The 15,795-nt window shown below is 39.9% G+C and overlaps 2 protein-coding genes across 2 annotated transcripts in view; one reads left to right on the forward strand and one right to left on the reverse strand.

The window, feature by feature from the left end:
• Tfb1m (transcription factor B1, mitochondrial) overlaps positions 1 to 15,795 on the reverse strand; it is a 46,744-nt gene that overhangs the window by 5,732 nt on the left and 25,217 nt on the right. Inside the window, exon 5 of the mRNA XM_021221484.2 lies at positions 11,605 to 11,724. Within this exon, the coding sequence (XP_021077143.1) occupies positions 11,605 to 11,724 (120 nt within the window). The remainder of the gene's footprint in view (positions 1 to 11,604; positions 11,725 to 15,795) is intronic.
• On the forward strand, positions 7,389 to 8,149 carry Cldn20 (claudin 20). The gene has a single exon (XM_021221486.2). The coding sequence runs from the start codon at positions 7,490 to 7,492 to the stop codon at positions 8,147 to 8,149; it is 660 nt and encodes a 219-aa protein (XP_021077145.1). The 5' UTR covers positions 7,389 to 7,489.

Genomic DNA, 15,795 nt, shown 5'->3' on the forward strand with positions numbered 1-15,795 from the left:
CCTGCTCAACAGGAGGGAAATCATACTTGGTACTAGAAACCTAGTTGATTACTCAGGGTCAGTGATATCAATATAGAATATCCTACCACTACTTTACTAAAGCAGTGCAATTCCTAAGTGCATCCAAATGTCCTTATACCCACAGTAAGTGCAGCTCTTACCCTCATCAAAGAAACTCCCCTTTGCAAGAGAGACCATTATAGAAAACCACAACTGGTCACCACGTAAAGAACAAGTGATTTTGGGGTTCTCAGCTTCAACTGATACACCTGCAACACCAGCCCAGCACCTGAAACTCAGCAAACGGCTCAGGAGAGGGCACAGAGTCTCTTAAGAGTCAGAGGACCAGTGACTCTGCTGGCTGTGAGATTGGGGCCTTATAGAAGTGATAGGGGAGCCTCATCCATGATCTCTAAGTAGTATGCCTGCTGGAACAAGCCCTGAAGAAGTGCACTTCCAATAGACATGTTAACATGAAGGAGGATCTTATGTTATCCCACCAATATACAAGACCTAAAGAACGGCAAGAGCTGGAGAAATACTCTTCCCTAGGAATGAGCCTTCTAATTGGTTATCCAAATGCCAAGGGGTCAGCCCTGGAATAATATACATATAAGTAACTCTAAATGGACCCCACAGGTGGTATTCATGTATTTAGGTGCACCTGTGTGCATGTGGTTACACAGGTGTACACACGTATGTGTACATATACACACATAGTTACTTACACACATACCAATAAAGAAAAAGACAACATGACTTTGAAAGGAAACAAGAGGGGAAGGTATATAGGAGGAAGTAGAGGGAAGAAAAGGAAGAGGACATGATGTTAATTTTAGTGAGAGTAAAAAGGCCCCCTGTGGGGAGTCGATGGAGTCCCGAGTGACTGTATAGATTTGACATGGGCACAGACATGTCAAGGACCCCAATGCCTCAGACTCACAAAAATGGCAAAGCCTTCCCCTGTGTCATGCTCAGTGGAATGGTCCAGGTAAGAATGTTATTGATGACCGACCTTCCTTTAGCTAAACTCAGTGTGTACAGAAACTATAACCACCCCAGCTTCCTCCTCCCATAGGACTTGAACCTTAAACTGCTACCTCAGAGACCTCCTAGTGAGACTATGTAATAAGCCTGTCTTCTTCCTAACGTTACTATAGGCTGTAAGCAAAGGTGGTACTTGCTTTCTCAATAGACTGAAAATGACCCTGACTACACTGTACATACTCAGTTATATCTGTGACCTCATGAACACCTCTTTTCTTGAATCTACTTCCTGCAAAGCATACCTGCTGCCATTTACTTAGCTGGGTTTTGTTTCTTCTGTTCTAGCAGCCTCCCAGAGATGACTTATTTAAATGCAGCTTCCAAGCCGTGGCGCCAATGTACTGTGTCATCCACAACCCCACCATAAACAAATTTTCTGATAACCTCCATAGCCTCGGTAGTGGCCTCTAAAGTCCTTATGGATGCCCTTCATCCTCAGGGATCCTCGGATTTCCTCTCCTAGGGCTGACACCTTGCCATTCTCTGAAGCTGTTATTGGTTATTAGGATCAGGTGATGAGAGAATAGAAGAAAAATCAAAGGCTTGATATGCCGCTGGGTCTACGGAGGTTGTTTATAAAATGCTGATTCACAAAGAGAAGCCACTGATATTAGCTAGACTAGCACCACTAATCAGCACCACACGATCTCACAAGTCTTTCTTAGATAAGGAAAATGAACATAGCTGGGACTGTTTTACCCATAATAGACTCTGCACTGAGCCGTCAGCTAAGGGTTGGAGGTGAGGCATGAGGCAGTATAGAGACAGACACACATCTTTTCTGAAGTGGTGTTCAGAGTACGTGTAGCTTCAGAAGCTGCACTGTGCTGGGCCTTCTTTTCATTCCTGCAACGTAGTTCTTCCTAACACAGCTAAGTCACTTAGCTGGAACTGGGTTTTCTTATCAGCAAAATATAGATTCCTTTTACCTCACATGCTGTCTGCAAATTAAATGTTACAGTGCCTTAACCAGTACCTAGTCCAAGCAGTTCATTTCAGAAAAGGTAGATATTATTAAAGATATCACACTAAAGGATTCCAAAATGTCTTAGTTAGGGATTTACTGCTGTGAACAGACACCATGACCAAGGCAACTCTTATAAGGACAATATTAAATTGGGATTGCCTTACAGGTTCAGAGGTTCAGTCCATTATCATCAAGGAGGGAGCATGGCAGCACCCAGGCAGGAGTGGTTCAGGCAGAGCTGAGAGTTCTACATCTTCATCTGAAGGCTGCTAAGAGAAGACTGGCTTCCAGGCTGCTAGGATTAGGGTCTTAAAGCCTATGCCCACAGTGACACACCTATTCCAACAAGGCCACACCTACTCCAAGAGGGCCACTCCCTGGGTCGAGCTTATACAAACCATAACGCAAAATAACTTGGGCAATTCTAGTCCTGTTTAGAAATGATTATTTTTTGATCATTCAAAAGCAATTTATAAATTAATATTTTATATATTTAAAAACAGTGATGATTTTTTAAAAAAATCTAATACTTCTTCGACCCACCACAAACCAAGATCATACCTGGCTCAGGAGTCTTGCTACGATGAGGTGGACAGAGGTGTTCCCCATGGCAGGGCTGAACTGCCATACTGCTGAGGCTCAGCAAAGCAGGAGAGGCTCTGAGCTACTTGAAAGTCAGAAACAAAGCAGTTTGCTGAATGAATGCATGCTGTGTACAGAGACGTGGGTGCCATTTAGGGTTTGAGAGTTGACAAATGGAGAGTGAACTTGGGTGTCTTTGGATCCAGTGCTGTCTAGTCAGCAGATGAAGCACAACTTGGGAGATCACCAGGAAGGCCTTCAGCAAGGGGGGGGGGGAGATTTATCTAGAATAGAGCCTACGAACTTCAAAGACTCCTCTTTAATATCCATACCACATAAAGATAAAAAGAATTTTGAGGCAGAACAAACATACCTGAAGGTAGATCATATTTTAGACAAAAGCTTTTGCTTTTTTTTATTAACTAAAAAATTTTAAAGAAAAATTCCTTCTAAGTGGTCTTTAATGATAATGATAAAGTTATAATGTCTCACTACATTTCTAAATATGCCCCGACTCAAGTTTCATTCAGCAGAGGTGGTCAGTCCATCTACCTCTCATCTGCTAGCTAAAGGGTGTCTTTATTTTAATAGGCCCTGGTATGCAGCCAAACAAACACTGAAGGGAGCTGCCAGGCTGCTTCTGAAGCAACAGTAATAACAGTGCTGGTACCACTAGTGCCTACAAGTAAACTATACCCCAGCACACAGCTACAGAATCGTTTGCATATCTTTATTAAAGGGCATTACAGCTTTAAAAACATCCAGACATTCGATGTCCAAAGGAGAAAAATAGTAATGCCAAAGTTGCAAAAGCTTAAGCTGAAAACACAAAACACTAGGAAAATCCAGACATTAGAAAGATGTTTTATTATTAACTACTTTGTAATACATCTTAGTGTCTGTTTCTTGTGCTTTTTGTTTTTTCTGTTTATTCTGTCCTATTCTGACGTGTATCATCATCATCATCATCATCATCATCATCATCATCATCATCATCATCCCGCACCCACCACCATCGGTTTTCTGAGACAGGTTTTATTTGTGTGCTCTGGCTATCCTGGAACTCACTCTGTAGACCAAGCTGGCCTCAAACTAAAGAGTTCTGCCTGCCTCTGCCTCCTGAGTGCTGGCATTAAAGGCATGTGCTACAACTGCCTGGCTTATTTTTATGTTATTTTATTATCATTATTATCTTTTGTAGATAATGTTTGAATTCTAAATAAAGAAAGAGAAAAAGGGTGTAGATTTGGGTTGGTGGGGAAGTGGGAAGGGTCTGGGAAGAGTTAAGGAAGGGGAAAACTATTTTCAAAAAAATGTTGTAAAATTAAAAATCTAATCAAAAGATTTCTTTCTACCCAGTGGCTATATTTTATAATTTGTAAAATTAAAACTATAAAGATAAAAAGATAACCTAATCCAGAGATCCATCTGCATAAGTGTCCATGGCCATAGCTGTTATCTCCCTTGCTTCATTATATCATTTTGTATAATTGTTCTCATCCTCTAACATCTAACTTACGCCGTTATACTGTAAGACTTTCTCAGGGGAGAGAAAAAAATTTGAGACAGAACAAACATATCTGAAGGTGGATCATATTTTAGTCAAAAGCTGTTGCTTTTTTTTTATTAACTAAAAAATTTTGAAGAAAAATTCCTTCTAAGTGGTCTTTAAAAGTTAACAGTTTTTGGAGTCTCAGTTTCTTTCATACAAGGTAACAGCAACAGGATAAAAGTTAAAGTGATAGTCTCAACTATCATTTGCAAAGCAGTCTAGTTAAAAATATTTCATATGGCATTCTTTAACCAAGAACATAAAATTGTATCTTCCAACACTGACAAAAATTCAAAACTAAATTATAAGTATGTGACTAAAACATAATATTATATGAAAAGGCCTTTTTATGAGCACCCAAATAATCCCTCCTCTCTACACAGCAACAACACAAAAGCATTTTTAGCTTTTAGGTTTCAACAAATCCTGTTGTAACAACTCCCTCCCTTCCCTTCCTCCCCTGTCTAATTCTCCCACAGCTCTAAACCAGAGAGAGAGAGAGAGAGAGAGAGACAGAGAGAGAGAGAGACAGAGACACCTGGTATTTATCTTCCAGCACCATCAGCAGTTTTCCCCTCTCATCTCTAAGGAGCTCTGTATTTGATATTTTCAAGCTCACTTGTCGGCACTTCACAGGCAACGTTCAGTCTCTCAGACCCAGCCTCCTACCTGTGGTTCCTCTGTATCAGACACTGAAGACATCACGAGTCAATGCAGAGCGGAGTTAAGACAGTAAGGGCTACTGGCAAAAGGTATGGAAGCTTCTAGATTGTTCAGACAGCTAAGTACAGACCTCTGGGGATTGCTTCATTTGAATTAGAAGTTACATATCTGTTTTAAATATTTTTGGTATGAATGAGTCTTTTGTGGAAAAATTAGCTTTAAATTTTGAAAAATAATCTACAGACTTCCTTTTGGCAAGTAGTTTGTAAATTAGACATATTTTAAGGTTCTGTTCTCAATGTGATGTGTTCTGGAAATATAAGTGTTCTCAAGACTCAAGGTCCTAACTGAGGCCCCCTCGCTTTTTTATCTCCTCACCACTGCTATTAGCACAATTGCTGAACTGTGTCTTGTCCCTCAGCAGAGTGACATGAGGGCACAGGTGGCTAGAAAGGAAAGCCTCAATGCCACAGAGGTACAGGGCATCTGTGTACCTGTAGCAGGACATGAGCTTCAACCTTTTTACACAACTTTTTTTTTTTTCATAATTCTCTATGCACAAGAAGGTTGTGAAGTCAAGTCATCTTGTGCAGGAACCAAGTACTGTGCTAACTAGATGCAATGTCTTAATATTTACTTGCTTTTTGCCTAACTGCAATTAATTGCTGCCGGACTTGTTAATTATGACAACTGACTACTTACTGATCTCTACGACACCAAAATGTATTTATACATTTAGGAAATGTATTGTTTGATGGAAAGAGAGCACTAATAGTAAAGGTGGATATAGATAGATCATCATGTAAGTTATTCCATCAGAGCAAAGGCGAATGCAAACAGCAAGAAGATCTTCAGGCAGTATTGACACTGATCTCAACTGCTGGAGCTTCCTGGGCTGGAAATAAGTCTGTGAGGCAGTTTCACAGACTGACGCCTGAACTCACAAGAGCTGGTAAAACCTGTAGATACACAAGCTCGCTCCTCCCTGCAGGCTCTTAACTTTCCTTCTGTTTTGGTTATAGCTAGGACATCTGGGAAACAAAAGAAATAAACTGCCTGCCCCCTGCAGATTAAGTCCTAAGATCATCAAGCTTGTACACCGGCTGACTCAAGAATGTAATTCCTTAAAATCATGGGACTGACAAAACAGAACTCAATCCAGCAGACCTGATGTCTTAGAGACTCAATCACAGCTATGGCAGGTTTGTACTTCCATAAAGGCCTGGATTAGTGTTACTCTAAGTATTTAACAAAAGCCACACACCAGTCTCTTGGCAAGAAGGAAAGCCAAACCATTTGTCCTATCTGTACCCCACGCAGGCCTTCATTTTCCTGGAGAGGAAAGGAGCAGACAGGTGCTTCTGTCAGGACAGAGGAAGAGAGGGGGAGGGGGAGGCAGAGCAGCACAGGCAGCTCTGCAGAGAAGACTGTGGGGTGGGTGCTCCCACCTGAGTCCACTGATGTAACCAAACAATCACACTCTAGACTTCCTAAGGTTTCCTTCAGTTCCGAGATCCTAAAAAAGTTAATTCACTCAGTTCAAGGAAGGAAAAGAAAAATCCAAATGTCTCATTTTCTGGAAGGATACTCAAGTCCAGAGACATAACATGAAATCAAGATTCACCTCCGGGCTCTTTGGGTTGAAGTGTAAGAATCACAACAGTCACAGCAGTTTATCATTAGTTATTCCAGAAAGAAAAACACCAGTGTTGCAGCATTCCAAAGAGAGCAGTAAATACTATCAGATGGAGTGCATAATGGACCAGGAATGTGAAAATGGAGATTAAGAAGTACTTTTGTCTTTTTAAAGTCAGCTACAAAGTACAAGGGGCAGGGGTATTATTTTTCCCTATGGCAACAATGTGGCTATTTCTGGCCCTGTTTCTGAGTCATTCAGGGAATTAGAGTTGCAGTTCTGAACACTTGTCCTGGATTGTAACTGGGAAGCATTCGGCTGGTAAGGAAAAAGGACCTTGCATTTTCCTAAGCTAGAACCAGGAACATGATGCTAAACAAATGCTAGCGAACCCACAGAAGAGCTGTGCCGGACTCTAAATTCCTTCTAGTTTCTTTTCTTCTTTAAAAGTTATACTGGGTCATAATCCTCACACATGGTATGTGCTGAATAAAGATTTAATTCAAACCTTTTTTCAGTTACCTTTGCTAATATTTATAAATTATTTGGAGGAGGTAGATTTGAGGTTGTTCCTTATTATTTAAAACTGTTTAATGTGGTTTACAATGCTAACAAAATTCTGCATCAGATTTTACAGCTACACTCTGAAGTGTCTAACCTGCCTGCCTACAGGGAGTGTGTCTACTTGGCAGACACTTTCAGCGCACTTAGGGTCTTCCGTGGATGACTCTACTCACACCACAACCCAAGCATGCTCATGGTGCTCCCTCAGCAGAATGCTAACCCCAAGTCACCATGAGCCCGCAGCCTCCTCTCCCACTCTGTGCATGTCTGTGCATGCAGGCAGCAAGTCAGTGCGCCCTGGCTCCCGTGTGAAGTTTTTTTGTTTTCTTATTCTTCCTCTGCCCCCAGTCCTGATTTTGCTTCTTTCCATAGCTTTTGTTATATGGGTCTCAGCTGCACAGAAATAGCTACAAGGTCTGACCACACACCACAATCACCCACTGGAAGCTTCTAGGAGAACAGAAGTAAGAGCAACATCATGGCCTCCGCCGGTCTCCAGCTCCTTGCTTTCATCCTGGCCGTGTCTGGGGTGTCTGGAGTACTTGCTGCCACTCTGCTGCCAAACTGGAAGGTTAATGCATATGCAGGCTCCAACATTGTAACTGCTATTGTGCAGGTGCATGGGCTGTGGATGGACTGCACGTGGTACAGCACTGGGATGTTTAGCTGCACTTTGAAATACTCCATTCTGTCACTCCCCGTCCATGTGCAGACTGCGAGGGCCACCATGGTCCTGGCCTGTGTTCTGTCTGCTTTGGGGATTTGTACTTCGATAGTAGGAATGAAATGCACTCACTTAGGAGGAGACACACACACCAAACGTCAAATTTCCTTTGCTGGAGGAGTCTGCTTCATTACTGCAGGGATCTCTGGTTTAATCCCAACAGTGTGGTACACCAAGGAGATCATAGCGAACTTTTTGGATCTGACCATTCCGGAAAGCCACAAATATGAGCCTGGAGGAGCTCTGTACATCGGGTTCATTTCCGTGATGCTACTGCTTACCTCTGGTATTATTCTCTGCATTTCCTATATGAAAAAGAACCGAGAACCATGGATCTATCCTCCCAAGCCGAAACTTACCTCGACCTGGCAGCCAAAGAACAGGCTAGCATATAACCTGAAGGATTACGTGTAAAGAGCTGTGTAATAAACATGTAGTGAGGCTTCTGAGAGCCCGCTCAAACTTTATTAGAATGAAGAGAAAAACCACATGTATGCTTAATTTCCTTTAAAAAATATAAAATATTAAAAAATTGTGAGGTACTTTAAAATGCCAACAAATGACCACACACAATCATATCTACTGTCTTGCATTTACTTTCCCATTATTGCATTCATGTTTTATTTAAAGTATGTAACTGAAAGAAGGCCTGACTAGACTAATAAAGTGATGGATGACAGTATTAGTTTACTTTTAAAGATAAGTTTTTAATATATCTTTTATATTACTTTTTCTTAATTGCAAAGTATAAAAATGTTCTTGATCAACATCCTTTAGTGTTGGTCAAGAATTCATTCCTCCTTAGAATAAGGAACATAACTCTCATGAAAGGTTATAGGTACAGAGACAAAATTTAGAGCTAAGATGAAAGGATGGACTATCCAGAGAGTACCCCATTCGGGAGTCCATCCCATCATCAGCCACCAAACCTAGATACTAATGCTCATGCCAGCAAGATACTGCTGAAGGGACCCTGATATTGCGGCCTCTTGTGAGGCTATGCCAGTGCCTGGTCAACACCGAAATGGATGCTCACAGCCAGCTACTGGATGGAACACAGGGTCCCCAATGGAGGAACTAGAGAAAGTACCCAAGTACCTGAAGGGGGCTGCAACCCTGTAGGTGGAACAACAACAGGAACTAACCAGTACCCCCGGGGTTTGTGTTTCTGGCTGCATATGTAGCAGAAGATGACCTAATTGGCCATCAGTGGGAATAGAGGCTCCTTGGTCTTCCAAACTCTATATGACCTAGCACAAGGCAAGGCCTGGGCCAAGTAGTGGGAGTGGGTGGGTAGGGGAACAGAGGTGGGGGGAGGGGTATGGGAAACTTTCGGGATAGCATTTGAAATGTAAATAAANAAAANAANAANAAAAAAAAAAAAAAAAAAAAAAAAAGAATATGCCTACTTTTGCCCTCTGGTGGGCAATGTCTGAATATCCTGCTGTTTTAAAGCCACAGGATGTGGAGGAGATCCCAAGAGAAACAGAACTCATGCAGATATCACCCAAGCCATCCAGCCATAGGTCCAACTTCCATTCCAATTTTTCATGTGTTATAATATATGCAAATTAAGATTAGATTGAATTAATGAACTGGTAGATACTACTGCAGCACAAAAAAGCCAATATAAACACAAACTAAAATATAGCACTTTTAATGTACCAGCCGAGTAATAAGAGCCCTCCCTGCTTGCTTCAAATTACCTGAGCACTGCCCCCTCTTCTGTATCCAAAAAACAATTACATTCATTTCTCCAACTATCTGGATTCATCCCATCCATGACTCACATTTATCACTATTTGAATAAGTCCCTTGTTTTTGAGACCGGGTCTTACTGGATAAGCCAGATGCCTCCCTCCTGTGTGCTGGGGCTTACACATATGCTCAGCTTAGTCACTTTTAAGTTCTATTTTTTTCCTCAAAATTCATTCAAGTTAACAAAAACACTGCTGTTCTCTTATAAATGTGCATCTTCAGTTAATTAATACAAGTAAATTAAGTTTTAAAGGAATGTTTTTAAAATATGCATATAAATTATGACATGTAATTCAAATATTCTAACAAAGATTTGGACTTTTCATAGCTGCAAAGAAACATTGTAGTTTTTCTAATAATCTATTTGCTAGTTTATGCTTATTAATAGCTCATAATGGAACTGCTAAAGAAAAAATCTACACATTAATAACTTAGAAGTGTGTATACAGAAAATAGACTAAAGTTCTTTAACTCCATTTACTTAGTGGATTTTCATGCTCTGCAATAGTCATGCTATAATAGGACAGCAAAAAATAAAAAGGCGCTGCTTCCTGTGAGAACACAGGAGGCTGTTTTAATACAAGTTTAAATGATTATTTAAAATATATTTCCTTGTAGGTGGCCAAGTACTTTCTAAAGAAAGAAAATGTTATGTTAAAAAGATTTCTAATAAAGAATATCTATAGGCAAATGATGTGACAGAACTGCTTTGGTCCCCATAGGGTTCATTCATTTTACTTAATGTATCAGTATTTAGGCAGGCTATGTGGCCCAGAGTCCTATGTTAAAATGTCATTTAATATAGTCCAGGTAATTTATCTCAAATACTTTCTTCTTAACTAGACAGAGGAATGTTTGACACTCTCAAGCAGCAGATGATTTATACCAAATAAAGGTCAATTCTTTCTGGACAGGAGCTGTTGACAGGGAAGTGAGCAGGGTGCAAACAGACGAAAACACTATGCAGGAGCAGCCCAGGCACAGGCGGCTTTGATTCCTCTCTGCTGGTTTTCAATGGGGTGAATTTAGCACAGAGAGTACACGCAGTAGTGACTGAAGACCTGGGTTGTCATAACTGAGACAATGGTACTGGAATCCAGTACGAAGAGGTCAGAGATGCTGCTAACAATGCACAGGACAAACCTTGCAAAAGATGATCTGGCTCCAAAATAACAGTAGTTAGGATGTTTTAACAAATTACGTTCTAACTTATTACCAATATAAAAGCCAAACTAAACTATTTTCTAAAATCATTGTTAACTTTTATCTACTGACCATGCATGCGTGTATGTGTGTGTGTGTGTGTGTGTGTGTGTGTGTGTGTGTGTGTGTGTGTGTGTGTATGTGCATACAAATGCACAGCTGTGATCTGGGATATGATTTGTGCACTGTTTTGTTAATGGAAACTTGGTCCCAGTTGGTGCTGATGGTGCAGGGTTTATATTCTTTAAAAACATATCAAACAGTGAGTTTTGCTAAAATACACACCAGCTAAAAACTGTTGCCAAAAATATTTACATTAAATAAATGTCTAGTAGGTGTCAATTAGAGAGTTCTCTCAGAAACCACAAAACTATTTCACTATTTTCTCAAGGACTGGCAGTGGTGACCATGTAACTTAACTTCCATTAGTTGGATACTTAGAGTAGAAGGCAATGATAATGACAGTGATGGTGACTGCCACTATCGTCCAAACCCTGACACTTTATCACCTGACCTAGGGGAAGAGAACAGGTGACCTAAGAGCTCTTCAAGTAAGAAACTATGGTGGGGCTGGAGAGACATGTCAGTGCAGAAGATACAGCCTGGCAATCTGAGATCAAAACCCACTGAAAGGTAGAAGGGGCAATCCCACTCTACCAGGCTGTCCTTTGACGTCCACATTCACACCATGGGGTGTATATATCCTAACATGTGCCCCCACCCTCCACACACACACCAGAAACTAAAAACAAAAAAGATGTTTTGCAGTTCTTATTCAAGAGAAGTAGAAAGAAAACAACTGTGGTATAGTCTGTATATAAAATTTTAGATCTTAGAGATCATTTCCTATCAAGTATCTTCAGTGGAACAGTTCACACTCATATGAAGATAAAGAAGCAAATACTTACTTCTGGTTTGGGAACAAAAGCTTTTCCTGGAATTGTAAAGAGGTGTTCAACATTGCAGAGGTACTGGGCCATAATGGAAAGACGACTGCGCTGTTTGCTTCCTGTAGTGGCTACAAGTCTCTACAAAAGGCCAAAAGATAAGTTTTAACAAAGAGTTAATCCCATCTGACTAGAGAGAACAGAGCCAAAACTTGATGCTCATTTTTAAAGACAAATTATTTGTTTTTTATATATATACACATATGCACGCACACACATATTTCCATGCTATGTGACACTCAGGGAATAAACATTAACTATGACATACTGTAGAAGTGTCAGTTACATCATGTATAATTCACTGAAAAAAAAAAATCACAAAGGCAAACTACTAGTGACTGTTGTAGAGTTTCAAGCCACTATTATATTCTATAACAGAAAGTCATATAGAAACTATCAATAAACATTTTATGAAAAAATTAGCAAATAACCAAGAATTATAAAGGTAATTTTACAGATATTTCCTTTAATAAAATAAAACCTTGATTATTTAAGAACCTTTGGATTACAGGCTGTTTGTGACAAATAACTTATGCAAAAAATTAGGACTTTTTCCTTTAACCAATCACTTATTTTGAAATGAATTAAGTGCATAACAAATTGATAAAATGCAATTTGCATGAAAATTCCAACTAGATATTTAAAAAGAACTGTAATTTCTCTATATATGTAAAATGAATCTTCAGATAAAAATGATAGAGTATTAAGAATTGCCAAGACACTCCTAGAAAATGTCAGTGCGCATGGGAGCTTCAGCCTACCTTAGACATGAAAATGAAGACAGCGTTGCTGCAAGCATGGACAGGCCAATAGGACAACCCTCAGACCGAGACCCGAGCACACGAGGGTGTCTGATACATGAAAGATGTGACTGTCTTAATAAAAGGACAGACCATTCATTATGTGGTATAGGTGTAATTAAAGCCTTTGCAGGAGAAAATCAGAGGTCCCAATTTGTACCATAACAAAAAACAAACTGTAAATGAATTAATGGTGAATGAAAAATAAAATTTAAGTCTTTTGCAAGTAACATCCATGACTCCAAAGTAGAGAAGAATGTCTTAAAAATGCAAGGCCAGAAGCTATAAAAGATTTTTTTCTGTTAAAATTATTTTGAGTTCAATTAAAACACTCTCAAGATATGGAGGCAGAGGCAGGCGAATTTTGGAGTTCGAGGCCAGTCTGGTCTACAGAGTGAGTTCCAGGACAGCCAAGGCTACACAGAGAAACCCTGTCTGGAAAAACCAAAAAACCCCAACAACAACAACAACAAAAAAACAAAAACAAAAACAAAACAAAACAAAAATAAGTAAAAAAAAAATTAAAAAAAGATGTATTTAGAGGACCAAAGCATTAATGTTCACAGTACAAATGTGATGCTTACAGACTAGGCATTTCAAAACAACCAGTATATTGATAAGGCAAATCATTACGGAGCAAATAAATTACTTATAACCATTAATTATGTCACACTTACAATAAAGAGATGTGTAAATTAAAACCACAAAAGTCTATAACTTCACACTCAAGAGGAATAGTAAAGATAACTAGTCAATGATGAAAAGTTTTAGAAGCTACAGGGATTGTGTGCACAGCAGTGAGAGTAGAAAGGGCAGAAACTGCTATATTAGCATGTTAGATGATAATTTGGCAATAAAAGCTAAAGTTTTACAGTATATATACTTACACAAGAATATACATATATTATCCCAAAAGTGGAACATTATAATTCCACTAACATGAATGGCTAATAGTTTTGCCAACAAAATATGAAGTAACCATTAAAATGAGGAAAAGAGATTACAAGCACAGGTTACACCCTCCAACAGAGTATAGCTTTTAAAATGGCAAAACCAAGCATGATCTGATGATGCTTACATACAAACCTTAGGGTGCCTGTATGTGCCAACATATACACCTACAATATACAAACAGATCATGTGTGGGCATGATGAGTACCACTTTTAACATGGTTAAAAGTTCCACAAGGAAGGAGGGCTCCAAACATACACGTGACATTTGGTTTTTGGTGGAGGTGGTGGAATACATGTTAAAATTGGGTAAAACTGAGAGTAATAGGTACAAAGATCCCTCATCTTTCTAAATGGATCGTGTTTCTGTGTCCTTGAGCTCTGAGGACATCCCAAGACTCCAGTTAGCTGTTTAGGACCCAGGTCACAAATCCCAGTAATGAGTGGAAACATCTGAAGCCAGGCACACAGTAGCACACCTGTGCTAGAACATCAACAGTACTTTCAGAGCAGCAGTTATGGGACTTTCTCCCTCTCACTTCCCTGACTTATCACCTAATCTGATAGCTCTTTCTGCTGCTGCTCTAACCTATTCTGGGCATGAGAAATCATACAATCTGGCTTTTTAGAGCTTTACCTTAAGTAAGACTAAAGCAGGTTCTGGAGTGCTGAAGAGATGGCTCAGTGATTAAGAGCACTCCAGGATCAGGGGCTCCAATGGGGCCCTTGGGCACCAGGCATGGTTGTGATACATATACATGCATACAGGTAAAACATGTATATACATAAAAATATTGTAATAGAAACAAAAGAACAGGTTTTGGATGAGAAGCAGAGGAATCCCCTAAGATGTGTCTGGAGATCTCAGCTTCTCCCTTGACATCCAGGCCATCCCATCTCAGTGCCCCTTTACCACCTCTCCATCTTAACTACCTGCTTATGTGCACTGGGAAAGGAGACATTATTAGGAAACTGAGTCAAGATAATGAGTTACTATAGCATGTAAGACACAGAAAATGCTCTTTGGTATAATATAAAAGAGATGTACGTATTCTCAAATAAATCCTCTTGCTTTAGCCCCCAAAGTGTTGGGATTACAGGCACAATTCACAGTACCCAATGATAAAGCAGATCTTTAAAACTAAACTCCAGCAAGAATATAACCATGAACCTTAAAAAGGAACCCAATAATTGGTTATCCTGGATTTCCTTCTTAAGACATTGCTAATATGCTACTTTACATTTGAAATATATGTTTCCAATGGTGAATTCAAAAGAATTTAAAAATTATTTTAACTAAAAATTCAACTTGAAAGGGGTGGAATTATTTTAATTTGACTTAAAGCATAGTTTAATATATTTTACTCTGAGCATGAAGCACTATATACAGTCAGAGAGGGGGTGTTCTAATTCATAATCTAGACTTAGTCAATCTCCATAGCAAATATAGCAGGTTTTGAAGATGAAAATATGAGCCTTAGATTGTATTTTAGCATGAAGCAGCACTTAGAACTGCTAATCCACTGAACAAAAACTCAAGTCACAGTCTAGAAAGCCTGCAAAGACTTTACACTAAAAGCTACCCTCAGATGTTAATGGCCTATTAACTATTTAATATGTATTACCATTTTTTATGTTAGATAAAGCTATGAACACAAAAGTCCACCAATAGGTGATTTTTCACAATAAAAGGCCAGGAGAACAAATGAGTTAATTTTTTAGTAGAAGGAAACCACTAAACCTTATGTCGCTCTAAGGATTAGAAAACAAGGCATGGAAGATTCCCAAGGATGGTATTTCCTTTACTTTTGTCTGTTTCTGTTAGTCATCTAAAATAACTGTATATAGGAAAAGTATATTTGTACTTGAGAAGCTACAGTGTCCAACCAGAGACAATGAACTGCCTATCATTAATAGAGGAGTGACATCTTCCCTACTAGGAATGTAAGCATGGATTGCCAGGGAAAGGGCGGCCTGCAGAAGCGACACAGCAGCTGGGACAGACTCCGTTTCTGGCTCCAGACATCCGGAACCTTTCCCGCCAGAGGAGAGGTGTCCACCCGGGAGGGTTCTCACTGCCTGATCTGGTAAGAGAGCCATCTTTGCCATCTTTGCTCCAGTGAGTTGCCAGGAGAGGGCGGCCTGCAGAAGCAACACAGCTTCTTGGAAAGATCCCTTTTCTGTCTCTAGACATATTAGCACTTTCACCTCCAGAGGAGAGGTGTCTGCAAGGGTGGGCTCTCACTGCCTGAGCTGGTTGGGGAGCCATCTTTGCTCCGGTTCGCCTAGGCTCCAGTCTGCACTGGTGAGAATGTGGACTGCAGAAGCTACACAGCTTTGGGACAGACAGAAGCAACCTAGCTTCTGGGACAGACCCTGTTTCGGGCTCCAGAAATTTGGG

This window comes from Mus pahari, chromosome 21, assembly GCF_900095145.1.
Source record: "Mus pahari chromosome 21, PAHARI_EIJ_v1.1, whole genome shotgun sequence".
Lineage (NCBI taxonomy): Eukaryota > Metazoa > Chordata > Mammalia > Rodentia > Muridae > Mus > Mus pahari.

Excerpts from the sequence above, each read along its gene's own strand:
- Cldn20 (XM_021221486.2), top strand. The coding sequence starts at position 7,490 with ATGGCCTCCGCCGGTCTCCAGCTCCTTGCTTTCATCCTGGCCGTGTCT.